The sequence below is a fragment of the Diaphorina citri genome, unplaced genomic scaffold (assembly GCF_000475195.1).
Source record: "Diaphorina citri unplaced genomic scaffold, Diaci psyllid genome assembly version 1.1 scaffold143, whole genome shotgun sequence".
NCBI classification, from domain to species: domain Eukaryota; kingdom Metazoa; phylum Arthropoda; class Insecta; order Hemiptera; family Psyllidae; genus Diaphorina; species Diaphorina citri.
Genome location: NW_007377580.1, coordinates 176,295 through 204,138, shown reverse-complemented (window position 1 = coordinate 204,138; position 27,844 = coordinate 176,295). Strand labels below are relative to the sequence as shown.

General features: G+C 37.5%; 3 protein-coding genes across 3 annotated transcripts; 2 read left to right on the top strand and 1 right to left on the bottom strand.

Annotated features, from left to right (window-relative positions):
• Nucleotides 1-27,844, top strand: LOC103504987 (E3 ubiquitin-protein ligase TRIM71-like). The gene is made up of 6 exons (XM_026820389.1): nt 1-259; nt 9,045-9,083; nt 17,516-18,277; nt 20,164-20,856; nt 26,949-27,083; nt 27,286-27,844. The coding sequence occupies exons 3-6, from the start codon at nt 17,551-17,553 to the stop codon at nt 27,732-27,734; spliced, it is 2,004 nt and encodes a 667-aa protein (XP_026676190.1). The 5' UTR covers nt 1-259; nt 9,045-9,083; nt 17,516-17,550; the 3' UTR covers nt 27,735-27,844.
• Nucleotides 6,053-12,081, bottom strand: LOC103504966 (SAP30-binding protein). Its single transcript, XM_026820401.1, has 8 exons — nt 11,928-12,081; nt 10,058-10,348; nt 9,893-9,917; nt 9,333-9,439; nt 8,754-8,889; nt 8,436-8,509; nt 6,885-7,065; nt 6,053-6,181 (listed from the first exon to the last, which is right to left on the bottom strand). Exons 2-8 carry the CDS (start codon nt 10,334-10,336, stop codon nt 6,114-6,116), a joined length of 870 nt encoding a protein of 289 aa, XP_026676202.1. The 5' UTR covers nt 10,337-10,348; nt 11,928-12,081; the 3' UTR covers nt 6,053-6,113.
• LOC103504988 (small G protein signaling modulator 3-like) lies at nt 13,348-17,520 on the top strand. The gene is made up of 3 exons (XM_008469294.2): nt 13,348-13,505; nt 14,024-14,257; nt 17,516-17,520. The coding sequence occupies exons 1-3, from the start codon at nt 13,394-13,396 to the stop codon at nt 17,518-17,520; spliced, it is 351 nt and encodes a 116-aa protein (XP_008467516.1). The 5' UTR covers nt 13,348-13,393.

The following is a 27,844-nucleotide window of genomic DNA, read 5'->3' as shown; positions in this document are numbered from 1 at the left end:
CCAAAAATTCCAAACCCAAAAAAATGAAAAAGTAGAAACCTAGGCTCTTCAATTTCCGTTCCGTTTTCCTGTTAATTTTTAATTAAATAATGTAATTATTTAGTGTTAAATGTTTTCCTCAGTGTTCAATTCGCTAATTCGCATCAATAATTAAAATTAAATTATGAATAAGGCCATTCCTGTAGAAAGTCGATTGTGAATGGCATACCTACAACACAGAGCACTGCATAGTTGAATGAAACGGCATATCTTTTGGGCTTTAGTACTGCCACAACCAGTATACATACAGAGGTACAAACATGAAAATTTTTGGATTAAGAACCAAACAACGAAATCCCTTGACACATAAAATTTCATGGTACGAGTAGCTTTTGTCGAATGCATTTCTTTTAGATATAAAGAGAGGAGAGAACAGCACCTCTGTGCTTTTGACAAAAAGGATAAAGCAATATCCATTCAAGTAAATTTATACCTCGAAAGAAAAAATTGAAGAGCAGTAAAATGCTTCCGTAAAATAATAATAATAATAAAGAAAAAGGAAAAAAACGAGGAAAAAAGAGTACAGCTAAGAACATTGGTCTAAAAAGGCAAAGTTGAAGTTTATACCGGAGTGAACGACCTGGTATTCCAGAGTTAAAACGCATTAAGCAGCTAAGAACATTGGTCTAAAAAGGCAAAGTTGAAGTTTATACCGGAGTGAACGACCTGGTATTCCAGAGTTAAAACGCATTAAGTATTGGGGAGAAAAAAGTTGTTTATTTGTAGGTAGAAACTTATGCTTATACGAGTACTTCCGGATTGTTTCATTATCATCAGTTATCTACCTTTAGCCATTTCGTCAATTAATAATGAGATCGAGGATGTGAATCCATAGAAACTACGATGCAAAACCGTTGTAGTGATAGTTAAAATCAATTTACTGTCCCCCAGCAAAGAAAAAAGGCATAACCCCATAGACAATTCAACCAGGTCAAGGACACCATTTATCATACAGATCGCCTTACGGCGTGTTCGTCTGCTGATGGCATTTATCCTAAGGAGTCAAACTGCAAACATGGCAAATCCAAATAAAATGTTGGATTGGTTCATGCAGTTGAATCAAGAAGGAAATTCGACAAGGCTGGAAAATCTGGAAAATTAAATTCCTGACACTGACAGAAGCCGTATCTCCCTTTTGGAATATTCTTGGTGGTAGTGGTGGGGAATGGGGAAATGAAACATTGCCTGGAGTTGTTCTATTTCACCAATCCCCGCCGTAAAACCAAAGTTAACCAAGAAAATTCTACAAGGAAAATACCGTAAAATACAGCTGAAATGATATCCTTAATCCTGATCCTATACCGATGACACTGACAGAAGCCGTATCTCCCTTTTGGAATATTCTTGGTGGTAGTGGTGGGGAATGGGGAAATGAAACATTGCCTGGAGTTGTCCTATTTCACCAATCCCCGCCGTAAAACCAAAGTTAACCAAGAAAATTCTACAAGTAAAATACAGCTGAAATGATATCCTCAATCCTGATCCTATACCGGGATTATTGGGCATTTTGATATCAAATTTTTGTCGAATTTAATTTATGACAATCAAGGACATCAAATATTAAAAAGTGTTGATTATCTCTCAATGGCATTTTGATATCAAATTTTTGTCGAATTTAATTTATGACAATCAAGGACATCAAATATTAAAAAGTGTTGATTATCTCTCAATGTACCATCCCCGCCGTAAAACCAAAGTTAACCAAGAAAATTCTACAAGGAAAATACCGTAAAATACAGCTGAAATGATATCCTTAATCCTGATTCTATACCGGGTTTATTGGGCATTTTGATATCAAATTTTTGTCGAATTTAATTTATGACAACCAAGGACATCAATTATTAAAAAGTGTTGATTATCTCTCAATGTACGTAAAAACAACCACAGCGCGATTCCAAAACAACATGTCGTATCATTTTGAATAGGTTCAGACTTTTCATCTTCTTCTTCCTCTGAATCAGTGTATGTTGCTGTCAGTGCTTGGAGAGCTTCTGTCTTGTCTGCCATGATGAATTTTATCTGTCAAAAACAAAAGAAATATCAAATAGATCAGTTGCTTGGGTGATGTTTCAAAGTCATAGAGCAGGAAAAATGAGGACCAACGGGATTTTTCTTTTTCTCCTACAACTTCTAGATCCCGAGATAAATCAATTTAAAAAATACTGGTAAATCATGAACTTTGACATCACGGCATACACTCCCATACATGATGACGTCACATCAAATGTCCCGAGCAAAGCTCCCTCGCAGGCAATGCATTAATGTGTTTGTGTGCATACGTTTCTGTGCATTTCTTTCGGCTCCTCTGCAAGCATGCTTGCATACTGGCACTACCAAGCGGACAAAAAAAAACAACTGTGTAAAGTCTGACATCACACATCTTTGAACTCTTTCCTGTTCTTCTCATTATCACTTGAGGAATAGGTCTGGGCTATATTCCTGAATACTGAATACAACTTCACTAAACACACCTCACTTCTTTTCTCTCTGAGCAGAAAATATTTTTTTTTTCAAGAGCATTGAATAAAAAGAGAGGAGTGGGGAGAGAAGAATCATAAATGGACTTGGACACAGTGCACTCTAGAGAAACATGTTTCATCTACCTATCAATGCACTGCACAGTGAGTTTCATGAAACTTCTCCACTGACCCATGTGCACTGCTCTGTGTTAACCTTATGTATAGGTTTTGTGGAAACTCCAGTTTCATGAAACGTGTTTCACTAGTGTAACCACCTGTTCAACTGTCCAGACCTTCCAACCATCCTGGACCCAACAGCCTTATGGACCAATCCTGTAGAGGTGGCGCAGCTCCTGGGTCTGGAGACGGAGATGTAGTCGCCAACGCTAACAACAACAACATCTCTTGAATTATTTTAAAGAATACAATAAAATTATGTTAGACAATGCAAAGAACAGTTATGGGATATTTAAAATGCTCTTCTTTTCTATATATAGGCCTTTTTTTATTTAAAAAAAATGATCATCTGGTCAGCTTTGGTTTGAACAGAAATGTAAAAAAAAATGCCACCAGGTAGTTTCACTAGTTTCTGTTAACCAAAAACTCTTGAACAAACTTCTTACTAAAGAAATATCTTAGAATCTACCAATAGATCAGTTGAACTTGGGTGATGTTTCAAAGTCATAGAGCAGGAAAAATGAGGACCAACAGAATTTTTCTTTTTCTTCTACGACTTCTAGATCCCGAGATAAATCAATTTAAATAATACCGGTAAATTGTGAACTTTGATGTCATGGCATACGCTCCCGTAGGCAAAGATGTCACATCAAATGTCCCAAGCAAAGCTCCCTTGCAGGCAACACATTAATGTGTTTGCGCGCATACATTTCTGCACGGTTCTTTCTGCAACAGAATTTTTCTTTTTCTCCTACGACTTCTAGATCCCGAGATAAATCAATTTAAAAAATACTGGTAAATCATGAACTTTGACATCATGGCATACACTCCCATACATGATGACATCACATCAAATGTCCCGAGTAAAGCTCCCTCGCAGGCAACGCATTAATGTGTTTGTGTGCATACGTTTCTGTGCATTTCTTTCTGCTCCTCTGCAAGCGTGCTTGCATACTGGCACTACCTAGTGGACAAAAAAAAAACAACTGCGTAAAGTCTGACATCTCACATCTTTGAACTCTTTCATTAGAAAGGAAAATAAAATTTCGCCTTTCACTTGCTTTTCCTCGACATGCTTTTATGTACATCGGATTTTTCTCCATATTAGTGCTACCCTTACCCTTCCTTCTCTTCTCTTCCCACTGCGCCAATTCGCCTCCACTCTACATTCACCACCGTGACTTGAGCTATCATTTATAACACACCTCCCACCTCCAACTCTCCCCTATCTGGTCCCAACCTCCTCTTTCGCCTTTCACTTGCTTTTCCTCGACATGCTTTTATGTACATCGGATTTTTCTCCATATTAGTGCTACCCATACCCTTGCTTCTCTCTCTTCCCACTGCGCTACCTCCCTACCAGAGACACTAGTATAAAATCTCATCATTGAAGGTATGCTCTGAAACATCATAAGCTTGTGGAGAAGAGCCCACCACTAAATATTCGGCAAAAGTGGGGGGGAAGCTCAAAAGAAGTTCGCATTTCTCAGGACTTTGAATTTCGGGTAAAGGCGCTCAAACTTAACAGAGATTTGATAATTTCCAGATGCTACGGTTCGGAGTTATATACCTACTTGGGACCAAAGTACATGGGTTTTACCCGTTGATTTGTTAAAGAAAAAAAAAAAAAATGGGGGGAAAGCTCAAAAGGAGTTCGCATTTCTCAGGACTTTAAATTTCGGGTAAAGGCGCTCAAACTACAGAGATTTGATAATTTCCAGATGCTACGGTTCGGAGTTACATACCTACTTAGAACTAAAGCTATTTAAGACTATGCAGGGAAAAGGCTCAAAAAGAGCTAGCAGTTCTTGAGACTTTACCTTTAGCCTCAGGCCGCTCAAATTTTTCGATAATTCAGAGAGATTCGATAATTTATGTCGATCAAAAGTGTGCGTGGGTCGAGTTTCGAGATATGAACGGTTCGGCCGCTATTTGAGGCGAAATTTTTAATAAAGCTCAAAAAGAGATAGCGGTTCTCAGGACTTTACTTTTAGCCTCAGGCCGCTCAAATTTTGTAAAGAGTTTCGATTATTCAAGAAGCTTTAGGTCAACTTAGTCAGGCTTATTCAAGCTTGGTTGCCTGAAAAGTGACCTATTCTGGTTATTTTAACAGACCAAGGGAAAATCTCATTTTCTAGCACGGCTCTTTAATTTTTTGGACTTTGAAAATACTTCGATTATTCAAGAAGCTTTAGGTCAACTTAGTCAGGCTTATTCAAGCTTGGTTGCCTGAAAAGTGACCTATTCTGGTTATTTTAACGGACCAAGGGAAAATCTCATTTTCTAGCACGGCTCTTTAATTTTTTGGACTTTGAAAATATCTGTTAAGTGGCAGGTTTACATTGTTCGAGTTGTCAAACCAGGTACCTATCAAAATTTCCAAATTAAGACAATGCTATTTTAGTAAAAGAACTAGAATAAAAGATTAATTTTTTGTACAAATTTATTTTAAGACTAAATGAATATTTACAAATGTATTTAATATTTTGACTTATACACGATTTAAAACTACGTTTTGTTTAATGTATAGGTGTATTCTATATCTGTAGTATCAATTTGCGCTCATACTACGTCCCATACTTAAATACATATCTTGATTATCTTGGTAGTATTAATTTTTAAAATAGTTGTTACACTTATTACTTATCTCTCTGTCTGTCACATAAACATAAATATCTTCTTTTTGATAGATATACTTCGGAATTTAAGATATTAGCTTATTTAATAATCTAAGGATTATTTTATAACTGAACCACACATCTGACAATTATAGGTATGCGATAGTTATATTTCCCACTCTGTTTTAATTTCTGCACTTATTCCGAAAAATGAAGGCATCTACTACCTATCTAGCCAGCTATGTGACTCAAACAAAGTAATGTTCAAATAATAGCTCCGGCTTAGATATTAGCTTATTTAATAATCTAAGGATTATTTTATAACTGAACCACACATCTGACAATTATAGGTATGCGATAGTTATATTTCCCATTCTGTTTTAATTTCTGCACTTATTCCGAAAAATTAAGGCATCTACTACCTATCTAGCCAGCTATGTGACTCAAACAAAGTAATGTTCAAATAATAGCTCCGGCTTAGGAGTATGACCGCGGTCTCCGTGAGACAGAATCACAGTATTTTCATTTCTTGCTATACTTTGAAATCATGGAGATAATGACTTGGTGAATAAGCTCTCAAAAGAATCACGATTCTCCATCACTTCAAAATATAGTTTTCAGAAAAGACTTGTAAATTGTACTCACTTTCCGCCGGTGACTAAGTGGAGATCAGTTGAGATTAAACTCTAAACTGGGATTTAGTGACGTGTCACTTCAAAATATAGTTTTCAGAAAAGACTTGTAAATTGTACTCACTTTCCGCCGGTGACTAAGTGGAGATCAGTTGAGATTAAACTGGGATTTAGTGACGCAATGAAGATCAGCTATGGGATGTTTTCGTTTTCTTGGGTAATGATCCGAATGCAGAGATGACGGTGCCTTTGGTTCCTGAAATAAGAAAAGAAAAGAGATCAGAAGATTTAGTCATTTTATCTGGTTATCTAAAAGAGAAGATAGAGATCAGAAGAAGGAAAGAAAATATATCTAGTTGTTCTATTCTATAAGATTTAGTCATTTTATCTGGTTATCTAAAAGAGAAGATAGAGATCAGAAGAAGGAAAGAAAATATATCTAGTTGTTCTATTCTATTTCTTCCCCTAAAATTACTAAAGTACTCTTACACCAACGATATTTAATTAGGAAAAGGTTAGGAAGAAGACTGAAGTATTCTTCTTACTGATATTTTTTTTTTTTTTTTTTGTCAATTTAAGGTGAACAGAAGAACTACAGCGCCGCAGGCGAAATTTTATCGAGTCTTTATGAGTAGCCCCTTCAAGGTTGCATACTTTGATAAAATGGACCTTTTTTTTGTCTTTTTAGTTTTAGAGAAATTTCTTGACTTTTTTTTTAATTCCCTGACTTTTCCAAATTGATAAGGTTCGTTCTCGGAACGGAACGGCTGACTTTCTCTTAAACTCCCTCCTTTTCAATCTATCAAAACTCTTGAAAAAAAAACTTTAAAGCAAGTACTTACTTACCACTTGGCAGCTTGAATTTATTAGAGTCAAGAAGATAGGTACCAGGTGGGTGAAAATGACTAAATAATTATTACCTAGAACCTAGATCGATGTGTAGGAAAAGTACATCATACCTGTGACTGTAGTTGTGAGAGGTGCAGCTGGCAAAACGCTTCCTAAGGATGTATTGCCTGCAACTTGATCCCACTTGGACTTTCGATTCTTGTCCTCTGCAGATACTGCTATGCCACTTGCTTTGATCACAGTTGCTGTACCTCCTGCTGGTTTCTTGGCTGTACCCACCACAATCTCCACCTGTGAAGGATTTTTCAATGTTCAGGTAAATGCAGGCTAAATACATGGGGAAAAGAGTTGAGAGAATGGAACTGAGGGGGAGAAAAGGACGAGGAAGGCCGAAGAAAAGGTGGAAGGATTGTGTGAATCAAGACTTGAGTAAGAAAATTTTAACAGGGAATGAGGTACACAATAGGACTGCCTAGAAGGGACTGACAAGACGAGGAAGGCCGAAGAAAAGGTGGAAGGATTGTGTGAATCAAGACTTGAGTAAGAAAATTTTAACAGGGAATGAGGTACACAATAGGGCTGCCTAGAAGGGACTGACAAGAAATGCCAACCCTATTTAAGTAGAAAAAGACTACGAAGGAGAAGAAGAGTTAAATGCAGGCTACCTCAACGTTTTTAAATGTCTACTAAACTCTAGGTATGTACCTACGTTTATGGCTACCTATTATTGTCATCACTGCCCCATTCCTGAAAGGGATGTTGTACATTATTTTTAGACTTTGCTACAATTCCTTTAAAATGACTAAGCCACAATCTGAGTTTAACACTCAGCTTAAGCAATTTGATTGGCTAATTTTTTTGAAATCTATGACTAAGCCACAATCTGAGTTTAAGACTCAGCTTAAGCAATTTGATTGGCTAAATTTTTTGAAATCTGTGACTAAGCCACAATCTGAGTTTAACACTCAGCTTAAGCAATTTGATTGGCTAAATTTTTTGAAATCTGCCAATCAGATTACTTGGTCAGAGAGTTAAACTTGAACTAAGTTTAAACTTGGACTAAGTTTAAACTTGGATTGTTGTCCTGGCCATTATGAAATATCTAGTAAGTATGTAAAAGAAAAGATCAATAATCACAAATGAAGGCCAAACCTCCAGTTTGACATCTCTGGCCATTCTACCAAGCAAGTTACTCAAATAGATAATGATATTAATATCATCAACCAAGACATAACAAATAAACTTAACCACTGCCACACTGCCTCTCAAAGGCTTCTTGTAAGAAATCCTCTGATATTTAAACAAACCTTTGTCTTTTCTTTTTGTTCCTTATTTCTTTTATCCATTTCCTCCTTCTGAGCTTTGGCTAGCTTGAAATCTACCAATCAGATTACTTGGTCCTAGAGTTAAACTTGAACTAAGTTTAAACTTGGACTGTTGTCCTGGCCATTATGAAATATCTAGTATGTAAAAGAAAAGATCAATAATCACAAATGAAGGCCAAACCTCCAGTTTGACATCTCTGGCCATTCTACCAAGCAAGTTACTCAAATAGATAATGATATTAATATCATCAACCAAGACATAACAAATAAACTTAACCACTGCCACACTGCCTCTCAAAGGCTTCTTGTAAGAAATCCTCTGATATTTAAACAAACCTTTGTCTTCTCTTTTTGTTCCTTATTTCTTTTATCCATTTCCTCCTTCTGAGCTTTGGCTAGTTCCTCATAATGTTATTATAGGGTTAGGTTAAACGCAAAAAGGAGTTTTCACAATTAGAGCAGTGATTTGTGTTATTATAGGGTTAGGTAGAATACAAAAAGGAGCTTTTCTTTTCCACGGACATGACTTCTGCATAATTACCAAATTTTCATTTGTCACCTGGTGGGTTTGAAACCACACCTGCCTGTTTAGATAAATTGATACAGGGAACTGTAATAATGGAGCCTATTGGAATTTGGCTAGCTCCTCATAATATGACTCCTTGCCCCACCTCAGTGGATCATACATGGATGCATCATAGTTTGTCCCGAGTTCATTGATTCCACAAAACTGGATTAGTTTTTCATAGATGCTAGGATTTCTGAAGTCTTTTCTCTTCTGAATCACTTGGTTCATATTCATCCCTGTGGCTTGCATTCTCTCATATAGAGAGCAGTGATTTGTGTTATTATAGGGTTAGGTTGAATACAAAAAGGAGCTTTTCTTTTCCACGGACATGACTTCTGCATAATTACCAAATTTTCATTTGTCACCTGGCTTTGGGCTTAGTTATTTATCTTCGATAGCAACTATCTACATGCAAGGTAAGTTCAAGAATGTATTCTGATAAATCAAGCCACTGCAAAGAGTACTTGATTCTAATGGACCTGTGTCCCCTCACTCCAGCAGAAGTAGCATACTATACTAATGTGCTATTGTGCTAATGTCAAAGTCTCAAATTTTATTTATTCGTCTTATACCTTATACTGAGGACGAATTTTCGGTACTTGTACAGAAGTCACGTTTTCATAGATGCTAGGATTTCTGAAGTCTTTTCTCTTCTGAATCACTTGGTTCATATTCATCCCTGTGGCTTGCATTCTCTCATATAATCTGGTGATTTTGTCTTGTAGTTCTTGAGAACATCTCCCTGGGGGTTCTGGGGGTAGCTGAATATCATCTTTACACTTGCAAGGCTGTTGTGCTACCTTTCAAGCTGGAGTTCTTGAGCTTTTCATCACTGAAATCATTAGTATCTTGATATTATTATTTACAGTCACTAAATAGCTTCAAGTGGAATCAAGGTTTAAGTACTTTGTAATCCTAGAAAATGAGCTGCCTTTTTTCACTTGTTAAGTACCCTTACCTCACCCTCAACTCTAACTTTTAAAGGCATAAGCCTTTTTTAGCTACCTAAATACCTATTGAAAGAAATAATCATCTTTATCAGCAGGTGTCATTTCAACCTGTAAATAGGAGAGAGGACAAATCAGAACTAGAATGGCAAATATGAATGATTGGTACCTACATATGATAAATCCATAATAATAAGTCATACTACACTTGTCCAAAATCCAAAATACCTTTCAATATGAAACTTTCAAACTTACTTGCTTTTCTTCTGTTGCATCATCTTTATCAGCAGGTGTCATTTCAACCTGTAAATAGGAGAGAGGAAAAATCAGAACTAGAATGGCAAATATGAATGATTGGTACATATGATAAATCCATAATAATAAGTCATACTACACTTGTCCAAAATCCAAAATACCTTTCAACATGAAACTTTCAAACTTACTTGCTTTTCTTCTGTTGGCGTTGGTTCTGCAGAAGTGTTCATAGAATTCTCCTTTTCCTCATCATCGTCTGATATCACCATATCATTTTCATCATGGTAGTATGACACCAGCTTGGCTACAGCCTTCTGTCGCTGTTGTTCCTCAACTTGTCCCATAGTGAGGTTGACAATAACACTACTCGTATCATTTTGAATAGGTTCAGACTTTTCATCTTCTTCTTCCTCTGAATCAGTGTATGTTGCTGTCAGTGCTTGGAGAGCTTCTGTTTTGTCTGCCATGATGAATTTTATCTGTCAAAAACAAAAGAAATATCAAATAGATCAGTTGCACTTACTTGGGTGATGTTTCAAAGTCATAGAGCAGGAAAAATGAGGACCAATGGAATTTTTCTTTTTCTCCTACGACTTCTAGATCTCGAGATAAATCAATTTAAAAAATACTGGTAAATCATGAACGTTGACATCACGGCATACACTCCCATACATGATGACGTCACATCAAATGTCCCGAGCAAAGCTCCCTCAAATACTGGTAAATCATGAACTTTGACATCACGGCATACACTCCCATACATGATGACGTCACATCAAATGTCCCGAGCAAAGCTCCCTTGCAGGCAACGCATTAATGTGTTTGTGTGCATACATTTCTGTGCATTTCTTTCTGCTCCTCTGCAAGCGTGCTTGCATACTGGCACTACCTAGCTGACAAAAAAAACAACTGCGTAAAGTCTGACATCACACATCTTTGACCTCTTTCATTAGAAAGGAAAATAAAAATTAAATTTTTGACCTTTTACAGTTATTTTTTCAGAGTTTTGACCTTGGATTTGAATTTTTCCCAACTTTTTACATAGGAATTGACCATTTATTTATAATTTTTACCCATTTGCAACTGCTCCATTTAAATATTCACTTATCAAATGTAAATATCAAACTTGGAAATTCACTTTTTTAAGTGCCTCCTTCTCCTGTTCTTCTCATTATCACTTGAGGAATAGGTCTGGGCTATATTCCTGAATACAACTTCACTAAACACACCTCACTTTTTTTCTCTCTGTGCAAAAAATATTATTGTTTTTTTTTTTAAAGGTTTTTTAAGAGCATTGAATAAAAAGAGAGGAGTGGGGAGAGAAGAATCATAAATGGACTTGGACACAGTGCACTCTAGAGAGACGTGTTTCATCTATCAATGCACTGCACAGTGAGTTTCATGAAACTTCTCCACTGACCCATGTGCACTGCTCTGTGTTAACCTTATGTATAGGTTTTGTGGAAACTCCAGTTTCATGAAACGTGTTTCACTAGTGTGCATTGTAGGTAGGTACCAGCTCTTTGCAGTGATGTTTGATTAACCTGAGTAGGGCTTGGAAAAGCCACTAACTTCATTGCTCTTATGGAAAAGCTAGCAGTACTTCATTGCTCTACACACAATGTTATAATTCTATTGATCCATTGAGAACGGGTCCATTTAAGAGAGGTTAATGTAAGTGACAGTTCATTGCTCTTATGGAAAAGCTAGCAGTACTTCATTGTTCTACACACAATGTTATAATTCTATTGATCCATTGAGAACGGGTCCATTCAAGAGAGGTTAATGTAAGTGACAGTTAGCTTGGTGCTGAAATAACACAAAATCGAGTAGTTGGATGTCCCAGTAAATGTGCTGGAAACTGGCCCAAGCAGGCTATTGTTTTCTTGAACTTACCCGTGGAAAGTCGAGTAGTTGGATGTCCCAGTAAAAGTGCTGGAAACTGGCCCAAGCAGGCTATTGTTTTCTTGAACTTACCCGTGGAAAGTCGAGTAGTTGGATGTCCCAGTAAAAGTGCTGGAAACTGGCCCAAGCAGGCTATTGTTTTCTTGAACTTACCCGTGGATAGGTTACTACTGTAGAAATTAGAAATCCTTGTTTTTTGCAGATAATCCTCTTCCTCTCTTCTTTCTGTGTTGGTTTAGTTTAGTTGGAATAGTTGATAGTTGGTTATTTAGGTACCTAATTTGATTTTTGATTTTTCTTATTTCAAATTTTCATTTCTGCCAATGCAATGTTGCCAGATGAAAAAATATCCCTGCATCTAAGGGGAAAAATTCCTTACTGTGCTAAAAAAATCCCTGCTCAAAGTGCGTGACACTGCGTGACAGCAATCTAATGTTTAGCCGTATTTTTTTATGGGACTCCCTGCTCAAAGTGCGTGACACTGCGTGACAGCAATCTAATGTTTAGCCGTATTTTTTTATGGGACCATCTAAGGGGAAAAATTCCTTACTGTGCTAAACAAAAATCCCTGCTCAAAGTGCGTGACACTGCGTGACAGCAATCTAATGTTTAGCCGTATTTTTTTATGGGACTTTTTTTTGTTATCATACGAAACGAAAGTTCTATTTGAACTAGTTAGGACTTAATGACGCCACCACACCCACTGTCAGTCCAAACCAATACCTCCATGGTCCAAACTACTAAACGAAAGTTCTATTTGAACTAGTTAGGACTTAATGACGCCACCACACCCACTGTCAGTCCAAACCAATACCTCCATGGTCCAAACTAGTCCACAGAGAAATAACGTTCGATGACTAGAAAAAAGTCACATAGGTAATAAAATACGGCTTTTTCGACCTAGTGATTGGGCCCTTTAATGTTTCTTTCCTGCTGCGCAATCATAATTATAAATAATTATATATCCACCGTTGAAATGCCCATCTACTAAAAAAAAATCGCGTACCCCCGGAGGGTTTCTGGAGTACCCCCAGGGGTACGCGTACCCCCGTTTGAGAATCGCTGTTCTAGACTCCAGAGGGCTCCCGAAAAAACCCTACGCCACTGTCCATTTTCATGGGAGGGTGATCCATAGATTTTTCTATACACCTATGGGGTGATCAATGGTCACAAGTTTGAAATGGTAGAAACTTGCAGCTCAAGAAGTGGGTAGGAGGTACGATACTTAGGTAGATGTACGCTCTTCTTCAAAACAATCAAAACCAGAGATGACGATTACGATTTGTCTTTTAAATTGGTTGTCCAATTAAGTTGGACAAGTTGTCCAACAAATCGTTGCGTACGTAGGTACCAGGCTTAACTTTTGGATATGGTTTACCAATCTACTGACCACTCATATCAGGTTTTACCAAGTCGGATTGTGTTCAACAAAAGACTTTTCACTCCAAGATTATTCTCACTTAAACCATCCTCAGTGGTGTAGTGGTTAACGCGTTGGACTTCGGATCTGGAGGTTGGTGGTTCGAGTCCAAGTAAGTTCGACCGTGTTACCTATAGTCTTGTGAGTACCTTCTCTACCCTCTATATAACTTGATTTCAGCTATTGCCAAGGCACGGGTATGATTGCTGCTTCGCTTCTACTACTCATGGAAGAAGAGGAAGCATTCTGGACATTAAGTGCAATAGTGGAAGATCTCTTACCAGCCAGTTATTATACACCGAATCTGATAGGTGGGTTTTTCATATGAGTTCCTAGGTAACCTGGGTTCCTACTTCCAAATGGATGAAAACTTATTTCGGTCTGTCAGTCATTGGAAGTACTTAATTCTGATGTTATTTTGGCTACAAACGTTGGATTAAAAACCAATGAAATGTATGTATAACTTACCGTTAGTAAACTTGGTGGCGCGTCTGCCTTGTCAGCGCTAGGCTGCGGGTTCGATTCGCGCCCGGGGGCGGATTTTATCCTGAACGGGTAATGTTCGTTCTCGGGATAGCTGGCTTTCTTCTATCCTGTGGAGTTTTCTCTTCGATTTCGAGACGATAAGACCTGAGCAGTTAGAGTTCCCTCTGTCAAACCTCTTAAAATAAACTAAGTATTTGCATATTTGTAAGCTCTACCTATGAAAGACCTTGTTTAGACTATGGGAGTAAAGGGACTTTTCAGTCTCATTCTAACAGCATAAACAAGGTATATTCTATTCGATTCTAAGTTGCTACTTTAATTCTAAACCCTAACTGTCCTCCAGGTATTCAAGCGGACCAGAAAGTACTTCGCAGTCTGGTAGCCAGTGGTCTGCCCCAGCTCGAACTCTCTCTCCTACAACACGACATAGAACTCTCACTAATTACTCTCCATTGGTTTCTCACCTTGTTTGCCTCCGTGGTTCATTTCAAGATCTTGCTCCGAATTTGGGACCTGCTGTTCTTGGACGGCTCTATGGTTCTGTTTCAAATCACGCTCGGAATGCTCAAGATTAAAGGTAAACCAGTTTTTTTTTTTTTTTTTTTTTTTTTTAATAAGGTGAGTGTATCACCGCCGTTTTTATTTCATAGCAATGAAACAACTGCTACATTAGACTCGTGTGGTATGTGGCTTAGCATGCCCATCCCGTAGTATGCCTCTCATTAGATGGGTGAGGAGAGACACAATACTTCCTAATTAGGTGCTTGGTCAACACGAGAACACCAGAAAGTAACCCGTTGAAATAATTGCAATCCTTAATGTATTGAAAATCGGCCTAATCGTTAAGGAGTTATTAACAAGCTGGGTCCGTCCCTCCGGGAATTTTTTGTACATGTGGTCGCGCTTCGCGCTCCCGGGGCTTTGCGGATTTGAGCATAGGGTCGGGCTTCTCGCTCCCTATTACTACATAATATATGTACCTACATACTTTCATGTAATGATTTAAAATCAAGACTAGAGCCCGTTCTTCCTTTATTCCTTTTAATGTTTCCTAATAACTACCAATATAATGCTTAAGTCGCCCATCCATTTATTGGCGTTGCTTGGCGTAGCTTAATTTTTTTTACCCGTTGAAATAATTGCAATCCTTAATGTATTGAAAATCGGCCTAATCGTTAAGGAGTTATTAACAAGCTGGGTCCGTCCTTCTATGGGGACAGACACACAGACAGAGAGACGACACCGAAGCGAATACAATAGTCCGTCCCTTATACCTTTTTATTACTATCGTAATAATAAAGGAAGGACGGACTGTATGTACTTGAATGTGAAAAAAAAAAAAAAAAAAAAATTCCCAAAAAATTATTTTCTGGTTTTTTGGCTTTTTGGTTCTTTGAACAAAATTTGCACCACCACTTTCGTGTTCCTTGTAAAAAGACCTTTAGTTTGATATATAGGTCGACCAGGTTTGGATAAGTCCTTCTATGGGGACAGACACACATACAGACAGACACACAGACAGAGAGACGACACCGAAGCGAATACAATAGTCCGTCCCTTATACCTTTTTATTACTGTCGTAATAATAAAGGAAGGACGGACTAACTTAAGTACCTAGCCAATATCTGGATATGTCAATATACACTTACTGGCAAATCTCTCTCTCCCTCCCTCTTCCTCCTCTCCCCTTCCCCCCTTTCTCTCCTTTCTTGCTATGATCAGTCATTGGTGACCTAACAGAAAACTAAGTAGGTATGTACCTACAACTTATATCTCTCTGTGATACCTACCTACTCGAGTTGTATCTTGGGCATGTGACGATGGATAAATACGTGGTCTCAAGCTGAAATATTCAACGCTTTGTCCGATATACCCGGAGATATTGTCGATATTGATAATCTACTAGAGGTAGGTAAACAATTTAAACATGCGAATAACACAACTATTCATTACTTATATCTTATATCTTATATTTATGTATATCCTACGTAAAGCATTATCTACTCATTTTCAATTCTAATTTCGTATGCCAGCCTAGTTAGTCTCTGGTTCGATTCCCGGCCGGGGCGAACTAAACAGATGAAGTTCGTCTCGGAACGGCTGAGTTTCTCCTATCCTGTCCTCTCTTTAATTCGAGGATTGGAACACAGAGGGTCGAGTGGATTGGAACACATCACATGCCTTCAGCCACACTCCATTTATCAAGGGTCTAGGTTTACCTTGCCCTTGGGATTAATTTAATTTTTGAAGAAACCATTTACTGATGAAAATTTGTAATGGAAGAATAACATTTGAGGGACAGTAAATGATTCTTCTGAATATGGCTATAAAACATTCATCGCCGCATAGTTGCCTCGATCTACGAATCTCCCGATTACAGGACTGCATGTTGAGCTCTGATAACTACTACGTAATAACAAGTCTCGAGTTTTGATAATGAAATGTTTTTTGATCAGCTAGTAGAGGGGTCTCACATCTCCCAAATTCCTTTCCCTTCCTGTAAGATTATTTTATTTCTAAAAGGGGGAAAACTTTTTTCTTCCATTGCGCTTATCTCTACCCTGCATTTTACTTTCCTTATCCTGCTTTTTTACTTTCCTTATCCTATTTTATTCCCAAATTCCTTTCCCTTCCTGTAAGATTATTTTATTTCTAAAAGGGGGAAAACTTTTTTCTTCCATTGCGCTTATCTCTACCCTGCTTTTTACTTTCCTTATCCTGCTTTTTTACTTTCCTTATCCTATTTTAAGGAATGTAATGTATTCCACGAAAATTTTCTTTTATCAGAGAATGAATGGGTTTGTTTTTATCGTTCAAGTTCATTGTAGGCTTGAGTAGAAATTAACTTCTAGGCTTTTCTTTACTTTTCGAGTCTGTACTCTGTAGAAAGTCATTTTCTGAGCGAGTTCTGTTGTTCAATGAACAATGACTTTCTAGTAATCAAGTAAAGGTCGGGATCGGGACACACATAACCGCACCTAGCCCGCATTATGTATCATGTACATAGTTTGATGCGTCTCAATGGTACTCTAGTAGTGAAAGGTCTCATCTAGCCAGACCCCATGTTACCCTTGAAATAGAAATATACAGATTGGTAGGTACCTACCTAAATACTATTAAAAAAAAAAAACAGGTCTATTCCCTCTAGGACCACATTATAATGCAGAAAGAGAAAGATTTTGAGCTTGATTTACTCTACTCATGTACCAGAGCCTATTACATTGTTTAGTGAGAAATGAGAAGTTTTTAGAACGTTTAAACCGAGGTTTTGAAAAACTTTAGTTGGCCCTCTGGAGTCTAGAGACCATCATATGGGCCTAGAAAACGGATTTTTCACCCATTTCCAGGTTGGGAAAAATTGGATTGATAACAATAGTTAAGTAGGTACTCCTTGCATTGTATACTATGCAGATACCATCTACATAGTGTTATCATCACCAATAGCAATAACTATGGGTAAGTAGATAAGCCAACTACCTAAAGAAGAGCTCTATTTTCCGAAGGTAAAGAACTTGTCGAAAAACATTCTTCGGTCTTATGAACATGTTTTGTTCTATGTAGGTACCTGTGTATATCAGCTAAGAGGTCTAGTCTATATGGAGACAAATATGTTTCCCCATCCGTCTCATCACGTACTCTGATAACAACGTTTTGTTTACTTGAACAATATTTTAACAATTTACTTAATTTATTTTTGATCCAGAGGCAACGTCACTAATATTGTCTGTCTTTTATATTCAAACAATATTGTACCTACAGGGGTTCTTCATGAATTCGATGAGGTAAATTAAGAAAAAGACGAAGTTCTAATGTCGGTTCACTTGTTGTGTTTTAGATTAGATCACGCGTACCATCATCACATCAGTCACCATGACTACTTCCGCATCTTGTTACTCCGCTGAAGGCTCCCAAAATACATCACTCCTGAGTTCCATCTGTACTCTGGATGAAAACTTCTTCAGCAACCTCCTCGAGGATAGTACAGACAGTTTCTGCAGCAACTGCAGTGAAGGAAGTAAAGTGACGTCACAATGTCAAGACTGTAAGGAGATATTATGTGACACTTGTGTACAAGCACATCTCCGTGTAAGACTGACAAAAGATCATCATATTGTCCGATTTACATCGGAATCACGTGGTGGCTTACGACAATCTGAGAATGTAAACATTCCTCCAGCTTTCCTACACAACAGAGTGTCATGTAGCTCTTCCTCCCCGGACTCACTAAGCTCTGCAAGCTCTAGTGTCAACTCCTTTATGATGAACTTATCTCACTGCGAGAGACATCCTAGTGAACTGATTCGTCTCTATTGTGACACGTGCTTTGTTCCCATCTGTACGGACTGTGTCAAGAAAGAGCACTGGAATCATAACTTCCTCTACATCCAAGATGCAGTGGAGGGCTCCAAATCAGGAAGTATTAAGTTGCTCAATGAAGCACGGAGTGACTTGCAAGTTGTACGCGACAATGTGGAACAGAGACAAAGACTGTTGGACGCCATCAACTTGCGTGCCTATTCTGTCAGCAAAGATGTCAAAGCTATGTTCTATCGGTTTCAAATGGCTCTGGAACAACGAGAAAGTGAACTACTCTCAGGTAATTTCATTTTAGAAACTTCTCTTTTTTATTTAATTGTATGATTTTTACGAAATGTACTTTTATTTCAAATTGTTCCATATAAATTAAATCAATACTTAGCTGTTACCTACTGGAAAACATGAACGTAATCAAAATACTCATGTACATATTATGTGAGATCACTTTTAGAAACTTCTCTTTTTTATTTAATTGTATGATTTTTATGAAATGTACTTTTATTTCAAATTGTTCCATATAAATTAAATCAATACTTAGCTGTTACCTACTGGAAAACATGAACGTAATCAAAATACTCATGTACATAATTATTATGTGAGATCGCTTCAAAATTTTCTTTTATCAGAGAATGAATGGGTTTGTTTTTATCGTTCAAGTTCATTGTAGGCTTGAGTAGAAATTAACTTCTAGGCTTTCAAGTTCATAGTTGGCTTGAGTAGAAGTTAACCTCTTTGTTCATACCTGGGGCGTTTTATTCCACCTAACCCTAGAATTCTGTTATTACATATGTGGTTTAAAAGTCTCCAATTAATGAATTCAACTATAAAGTGCGATATCTCGGGTGAGGTACTCTCTCCCTTCTTTTCACCAGTGAAAGCTTTGAGTAGAATTAGCTGTCGTTTGTAAAGGTTAATAAGTAAGAGGTGTTTCATCTTGGTAACACAAATATATAAAAGACCTTCAGGTACCTACCTAGAATGTTTATTTATTTGACGATTTTCTTTTAGAGGGTCGATTTGTTTATTGAACATGTCCGATTTTGATTAGACTTAGGAAATGCATTGTTTTTATCGTTCAAGTTCATTGTAGGCTTGAGTAGAAATTAACTTCTAGGCTTTTCTTTACTTTTCGAGTCTGTACTCTGTAGAAACCCATTTTCTGAGCGAGTTCTGTTGTTCAATGAACAATGACTTTCTAGTAATCAAGTAAAGGTCGGGATCGGGACACACATAACCGCACCTAGCCCGCATTATGTATCATGTACATAGTTTGATGCGTCTCAATGGTACTCTAGTAGTGAAAGGTCTCATCTAGCCAGACCCCATGTTACCCTTGAAATAGAAATATACAGATTGGTAGGTACCTACCTAAATACTATTAAAAAAAAAAAACAGGTCTATTCCCTCTAGGACCACATTATAATGCAGAAAGAGAAAGATTTTGAGCTTGATTTACTCTACTCATGTACCAGAGCCTATTACATTGTTTAGTGAGAAATGAGAAGTTTTTAGAACGTTTAAACCGAGGTTTTGAAAAACTTTAGTTGGCCCTCTGGAGTCTAGAGACCATCATATGGGCCTAGAAAACGGATTTTTCACCCATTTCCAGGTTGGGAAAAATTGGATTGATAACAATAGTTAAGTAGGTACTCCTTGCATTGTATACTATGCAGATACCATCTACATAGTGTTATCATCACCAATAGCAATAACTATGGGTAAGTAGATAAGCCAACTACCTAAAGAAGAGCTCTATTTTCCGAAGGTAACGAACTTGTCGAAAAACATTCTTCGGTCTTATGAACATGTTTTGTTCAATGTAGGTACCTGTGTATATCAGCTAAGAGGTCTAGTCTATATGGAGACAGATATGTTTCCCCATCCGTCTCATCACGTACTCTGATAACAACGTTTTGTTTACTTGAACAATATTTTAACAATTTACTTAATTTATTTTTGATCCAGAGGCAACGTCACTAATATTGTCTGTCTTTTATATTCAAACAATATTGTACCTACAGGGGTTCTTCATGAATTCGATGAGGTAAATTAAGAAAAAGACGAAGTTCTAATGTCGGTTCACTTGTTGTGTTTTAGATTAGATCACGCGTACCATCATCACATCAGTCACCATGACTACTTCCGCATCTTGTTACTCCGCTGAAGGCTCCCAAAATACATCACTCCTGAGTTCCATCTGTACTCTGGATGAAAACTTCTTCAGCAACCTCCTCGAGGATAGTACAGACAGTTTCTGCAGCAACTGCAGTGAAGGAAGTAAAGTGACGTCACAATGTCAAGACTGTAAGGAGATATTATGTGACACTTGTGTACAAGCACATCTCCGTGTAAGACTGACAAAAGATCATCATATTGTCCGATTTGCATCGGAATCACGTGGTGGCTTACGACAATCTGAGAATGTAAACATTCCTCCAGCTTTCCTACACAACAGAGTGTCATGTAGCTCTTCCTCCCCGGACTCACTAAGCTCTGCAAGCTCTAGTGTCAACTCCTTTATGATGAACTTATCTCACTGCGAGAGACATCCTAGTGAACTGATTCGTCTCTATTGTGACACGTGCTTTGTTCCCATCTGTACGGACTGTGTCAAGAAAGAGCACTGGAATCATAACTTCCTCTACATCCAAGATGCAGTGGAGGGCTCCAAATCAGGAAGTATTAAGTTGCTCAATGAAGCACGGAGTGACTTGCAAGTTGTACGCGACAATGTGGAACAGAGACAAAGACTGTTGGACGCCATCAACTTGCGTGCCTATTCTGTCAGCAAAGATGTCAAAGCTATGTTCTATCGGTTTCAAATGGCTCTGGAACAACGAGAAAGTGAACTACTCTCAGGTAATTTCATTTTAGAAACTTCTCTTTTTTATTTAATTGTATGATTTTTATGAAATGTACTTTTATTTCAAATTGTTCCATATAAATTAAATCAATACAATACCTACTGGAAAACATGAACGTAATCAAAATACTCATGTACATATTATGTGAGAGCACCCAAAAAGAGATGACGATATCGAAAAAGTAGGTATCGAATGTATCGATATTATTTTTAAAGAAAATCGATCAGGATAGCAGGGATTTTTTGTAGGACTGTAGGAGATGCGTGATACCAGCCCTAGGGCTGGTGTCACGCACCTCTAGGGCCGGATCAAGCTCATTTGGATTTGGCGCCCTGTTCAAAAATCGAAATGCCCTGTTCAAAAATAGAGGTATATCAAAGGACAGCACATTGCCCTAGGGGGGGGCGGCAAAGCCCCAGGGGGGTGGCAAAGCCCGAGGGGGGCGGCAAAGCCCCAGGGGGCCGGAAAAGCCGACGCTCACAGTCCCATTTTAGTCCAAAAAGTGGAAAGTTAAAAACATTTGACAAAAAAAATCCCTCTTTAAGTCCCTCAGCGGCCACAAAATCCCTCTGAATCCGGTCTGGTCAATCTGGCATCACTGCAATATGGATAATGAAAGCCGATTAAGTGGTATTCCGATTAATCGAAAGTATCGTATCGAATCATCGGATTATCGCCATAATCTCCGAATCTCCGCCATCTCCAAAATCCAAAAATTCCAAACCCAAAAAAATGAAAAACTAGAAACCTAGGCTCTTCAATTTCCGTTCCGTTTTCCTGTTAATTTTTAATTAAATAATGCAATTATTTAGTGTTAAATGTTTTCCTCAGTGTTCAATTCGCATCAATAATTAAAATTAATTTATGAATAAGTCCATTCCTGTAGAAAGTCGATTGTGAATGGCATACAACACAGAGCACTGCATAGTTGAATGAAACGGCATATCTTTTGGGCTTTAGTTATTTATCTTCGATAGCAACTATCTACATGCAAGGTAAGTTCAAGAATGTATTCTGATAAATCAAGCCACTGCAAATAGTACTTGATTCTAATGGACCTGTGTCCCCTCACTCCAGCAGAAGTAGCCTACTGCTAATGTCAAAGTCTCAAATTTTATTATACTTATACCTTATACTGAGGACGAATTTTCGGTACTTGTACTAGGGTTGCCAGACGTCCCGTATTTCCCGGGACGTCCCGTATTTTGGGCACTTTTCAAAATGTCACGTACGGGACACGCGTGTCCCGTATTTTCCCCAGTTTCACCATCTCCACCGGTAATTAATCTTTACCAATGTAACAAATTGAAATTTTCTGTAGCACGCCGGATTTGAACACAATTTTACCAATATCTCAATGGTAAAAAAGATTTTGTCAAAAAAATACAGTGTAACCAAAGATATGAGAAGTGAATAATTTTTAATTTCTAATTTCATTAATAAATCTGAAGAAAAAACAGTTGATTTTTAAAAATTGAGTGTTTTTTTTTTCTTCCAAAAATTGCAGGGTGAGGGCTAAAATGAAAAACTAGAAACCTAGGCTCTTCAATTTCCGTTCCGTTTTCCTGTTAATTTTTAATTAAATAATGTAATTATTTAGTGTTAAATGTTTTCCTCAGTGTTCAATTCGCTAATTCGCATCAATAATTAAAATTAAATTATGAATAAGGCCATTCCTGTAGAAAGTCGATTGTGAATGGCATACCTACAACACAGAGCACTGCATAGTTGAATGAAACGGCATATCTTTTGGGCTTAGTTATTTATCTTCGATAGCAACTATCTACATGCAAGGTAAGTTCAAGCTTCAAGAATGTATTCTGATAAATCAAGCCACTGCAAACAGTACTTGATTCTAATGGACCTGTGTCCCCTCACTCCAGCAGAAGTAGCCTACTACTATTGTGCTAATGTCAAAGTCTCAAATTTTATTTATTCGTCTTATACCTTATACTGAGGACGAATTTTCGGTACTTGTACAGAAGTCACGTCTGGGGAATATTGCTACCAAAGGAACTGGCACAAACAAGCAGTGACCAGTGTTATTATAGGGTTAGGTTAAACGCAAAAAGGAGTTTTCACAATTAGAGCAGTGATTTGTGTTATTATAGGGTTAGGTTGAATACAAAAAGGAGCTTTTCTTTTCCACGGACATGACTTCTGCATAATTACCAAATTTTCATTTGTCACCTGGCGGGTTTGAAACCACACCTGCCTGTTTAGATAAATTGATACAGGGAACTGTAATAATGGAGCCTATTGGAGATCCTATCATCTCTAAATTTAAGAAAGATGGATAGGACAAGGTAAAGCAAGCTGTTACAAGAACAAACATTAATTATCTGTTAGGATAAAGCCCAGGGGGAATCAAACACCCATCACTTGCAAGGCTGTTGTGCTACCTTTCAAGCTGGAGTTCTTGAGCTTTTCATCACTGAAATCATTAGTATCTTGATATTATTATTTAGTCACTAAATAGCTTCAAGTGGAATCAAGGGTTAAGTACTTTGTAATCCTAGAAAATGAGCTGCCTTTTTTCACTTGTTAAGTACCCTTACCTCACCCTCAACTCTAACTTGTAAAGGCATAAGCCTTTTTTAGCTACCTAAATACCTATTGAAAGAAATTTAATGGCAGAGATTGGTATCTATGGGCTTTGGGCTGTCTCCATGCTTACTGCTTGATTGTACTCAAAATGTGAAGATATGAAAAGCCGACGCTCACAGTCCCATTTTAGTCCAAAAAGTGGAAAGTTAAAAACATTTGACAAAAAAAATCCCTCTTTAAGTCCCTCAGCGGCCACAAAATCCCTCTGAATCCGGTCTGGTCAATCTGGCATCACTGCAATATGGATAATGAAAGCCGATTAAGTGGTATTCCGATTAATCGAAAGTATCGTATCGAATCATCGGATTATCGCCATAATCTCCGAATCTCCGCCATCTCCAAAATCCAAAAATTCCAAACCCAAAAAAATGAAAAACTAGAAACCTAGGCTCTTCAATTTCCGTTCCGTTTTCCTGTTAATTTTTAATTAAATAATGCAATTATTTAGTGTTAAATGTTTTCCTCAGTGTTCAATTCGCATCAATAATTAAAATTAATTTATGAATAAGTCCATTCCTGTAGAAAGTCGATTGTGAATGGCATACAACACAGAGCACTGCATAGTTGAATGAAACGGCATATCTTTTGGGCATTAGTTATTTATCTTCGATAGCAACTATCTACATGCAAGGTAAGTTCAAGAATGTATTCTTTGGGCTTTAGTTATTTATCTTCGATAGCAACTATCTACATGCAAGGTAAGTTCAAGAATGTATTCTGATAAATCAAGCCACTGCAAATAGTACTTGATTCTAATGGACCTGTGTCCCCTCACTCCAGCAGAAGTAGCCTACTGCTAATGTCAAAGTCTCAAATTTTATTATACTTATACCTTATACTGAGGACGAATTTTCGGTACTTGTACTAGGGTTGCCAGACGTCCCGTATTTCCCGGGACGTCCCGTATTTTGGGCACTTTTCAAAATGTCATACATAGTGTTATCATCACCAATAGCAATAACTATGGGTAAGTAGATAAGCCAACTACCTAAAGAAGAGCTCTATTTTCCGAAGGTAAAGAACTTGTCGAAAAACATTCTTCGGTCTTATGAACATGTTTTGTTCTATGTAGGTACCTGTGTATATCAGCTAAGAGGTCTAGTCTATATGGAGACAAGAATGTATTCTGATAAATCAAGCCACTGCAAACAGTACTTGATTCTAATGGACCTGTGTCCCCTCACTCCAGCAGAAGTAGCCTACTACTATTGTGCTAATGTCAAAGTCTCAAATTTTATTTATTCGTCTTATACCTTATACTGAGGACGAATTTTCGGTACTTGTACAGAAGTCACGTCTGGGGAATATTGCTACCAAAGGAACTGGCACAAACAAGCAGTGACCAGTGTTATTATAGGGTTAGGTTAAACGCAAAAAGGAGTTTTCACAATTAGAGCAGTGATTTGTGTTATTATAGGGTTAGGTTGAATACAAAAAGGAGCTTTTCTTTTCCACGGACATGACTTCTGCATAATTACCAAATTTTCATTTGTCACCTGGCGGGTTTGAAACCACACCTGCCTGTTTAGATAAATTGATACAGGGAACTGTAATAATGGAGCCTATTGGAGATCCTATCATCTCTAAATTTAAGAAAGATGGATAGGACAAGGTAAAGCAAGCTGTTACAAGAACAAACATTAATTATCTGTTAGGATAAAGCCCAGGGGGAATCAAACACCCATCACTTGCAAGGCTGTTGTGCTACCTTTCAAGCTGGAGTTCTTGAGCTTTTCATCACTGAAATCATTAGTATCTTGATATTATTATTTAGTCACTAAATAGCTTCAAGTGGAATCAAGGGTTAAGTACTTTGTAATCCTAGAAAATGAGCTGCCTTTTTTCACTTGTTAAGTACCCTTACCTCACCCTCAACTCTAACTTTTAAAGGCATAAGCCTTTTTTAGCTACCTAAATACCTATTGAAAGAAATTTAATGGCAGAAATTGGTATCTATGGGCTTTGGGCTGTCTCCATGCTTACTGCTTGATTGTACTCAAAATGTGAAGATATTTCATTCAGATACCTAGGTGTTGGTTACTTCATCTTGATCAGGTCCTGTATGCCTGTTTGCATGTTTTCCAAACAAGTGTGAAGTAGTAATTAACTTGCAAAATTAAGTTTTTACAGGCTCACTGTTTTGTAGGATTTACCTACTTATTTATAGGTTGGCGAGTCCTACAGGCTAAACATTTTTTATTATTTTTTTCCCCCATGAAATATGAGCAGTTGTATTGATCAATATTATAGGTTCCATGCAAATTATTGATTATTAATTTAAGTCCTGTGCATCACATCTTACCTCATTCTAGGTTGGCGAGTCCTACAGGCTAAACATTTTTTATTATTTTTTTCCCCCATGAAATATGAGCAGTTGTATTGATCAATATTATAGGTTATAGGTTCCATGCAAATTATTGATTATTTATTTAAGTCCTGTGCATCACATCTTACCTCATTCATTAGGTTACTATACCCATTTATGTTTTAGACATACTTGAAGCACTGCCATTTTGAATGAGAATGGAAAGACACAATTTTAAATAGACTACTTAAGTAAATAACATGAGACATACTTGAAGCACTGCCATTTTGAATGAGAATGGAAAGACACAATTTTAAATAGACTACTTAAGTAAATAACATGAAAAAAAAAAATCATCAAAATTAGTCAAGCCATTTTCTCCAGAAAAAGAGGACTAAAATAGGTCTATTTTATGAAATGTAAAAGTGCAATGTGTATAATTGGTTTATTAAGCAGTGTCCTGACTCCTTTGTGTAAGATCTGGTTTTCTGAATGTTTCATTCTCTGTTCATTTACACCAGACTGTGGTCCTAGAATTTAGGTTTAGGGTTTAGGATTTACTCACACATACCTATTTACCTATTATAAAGTTAGGGTGCCTAAGTACTTAGTACCTATACCTACCTGCCTATTACCTAACTTGCCCAAAGCATTTATCTAATCTAATGAGACCAAGTGGGTTCCAGGTTCCAGTGCATCTAGTCTCAAATTGAGAATTTGAATTTAAATCATTTATCTGAAAAGCAGACTTACCTACTGTAAATGATTATTATAAGTTCAGGAGGTACCTACTTAAGTACCTAGCCAATATCTGGATATGTCAATATACACTTACTGGCAAATCTCTCTCTCCCTCCCTCTTCCTCCTCTCCCCTTCCTCTCCTTTCTTGCTATGATCAGTCATTGGTGACCTAACAGAAAACTAAGTAGGTATGTACCTACCTACAACTTATATCTCTGTGATACCTACCTACTCGAGTTGTATCTTTGGCATGTGACGAAAGTGACGATGGATAGATACGTAGTCTCATTATCCTATTGGAGATCCTATCATCTCTAAATTTAAGAAAGATGGATAGGACAAGGTAAAGCAAGCTGTTACAAGAACAAACATTAATTATCTGTTAGGATAAAGCCCAGGGGGAATCAAACACCCATCACTTGCAAGAACTCAGACTGTCAGATTGTAGTGTCGGATACTCGTAACCATCGAATTCAACTGTTCACAAGTGAAGGTAAGGGGGTATACGCATCTTTGATTGTAGTGTCGGATACTCGTAACCATCGAATTCAACTGTTCACAAGTGAAGGTAAGGGGGTATACGCATCTTCTTGTATACGAGCGGGGTTATCCGTCCTTTGTATGGGACGATAGGAGGAATCGATAAAATCATTATAATCACGGTACATTCCGACCTTACTACTTAGACCCAATATTTCTCATGATAATAATTCCGTGTTGCTTTCTTTATACCAACTACTTTAACACATACTTATATGTTTATGTTTCAGGTATCTTTTTGAAGAAGTATGGCTTTGAAAACTCGATCACCATGTGGAAACATTTCGATCACCCCCGTGGCGTGTGTTTCGGTGTGCGTGGCTCTGTTGTCATCACCGACTTCAACAATCATCGGATCTTTGTTGTGGACGCAGACTTCAAGAGTTCTCGCTTCATAGGAGGGGAAGGCAGCGGTAAGGCTCAGTTTGTTCGGCCACAAGGCATCTTTGTTGACAGAGAAGGGAATATTTACGTGGCTGATTCGCGTAATAACCGAGTGCAAATCTTTGATCAAGAAGGAGCATTCCTCGAACACTTTGGAGTGACTGGTAAAGAGCCAGGTCAACTTGATAGACCTAGTGGTATATGCTTGGATGGGGATGGCAATATCATTGTCGTGGACTTTGGTAACAATCGAATTCAAATATTCAAAAATCGCGTTTTATTGTCCAACAATTGAACTATCTATTACTCTTGGATCTCATTCATCCAAACTATGTATTATTATTTCATATACCTCCCTTTATTCATTGCTAGGGCTTCTTGTGACATGCTCTTGAATTCCTCACA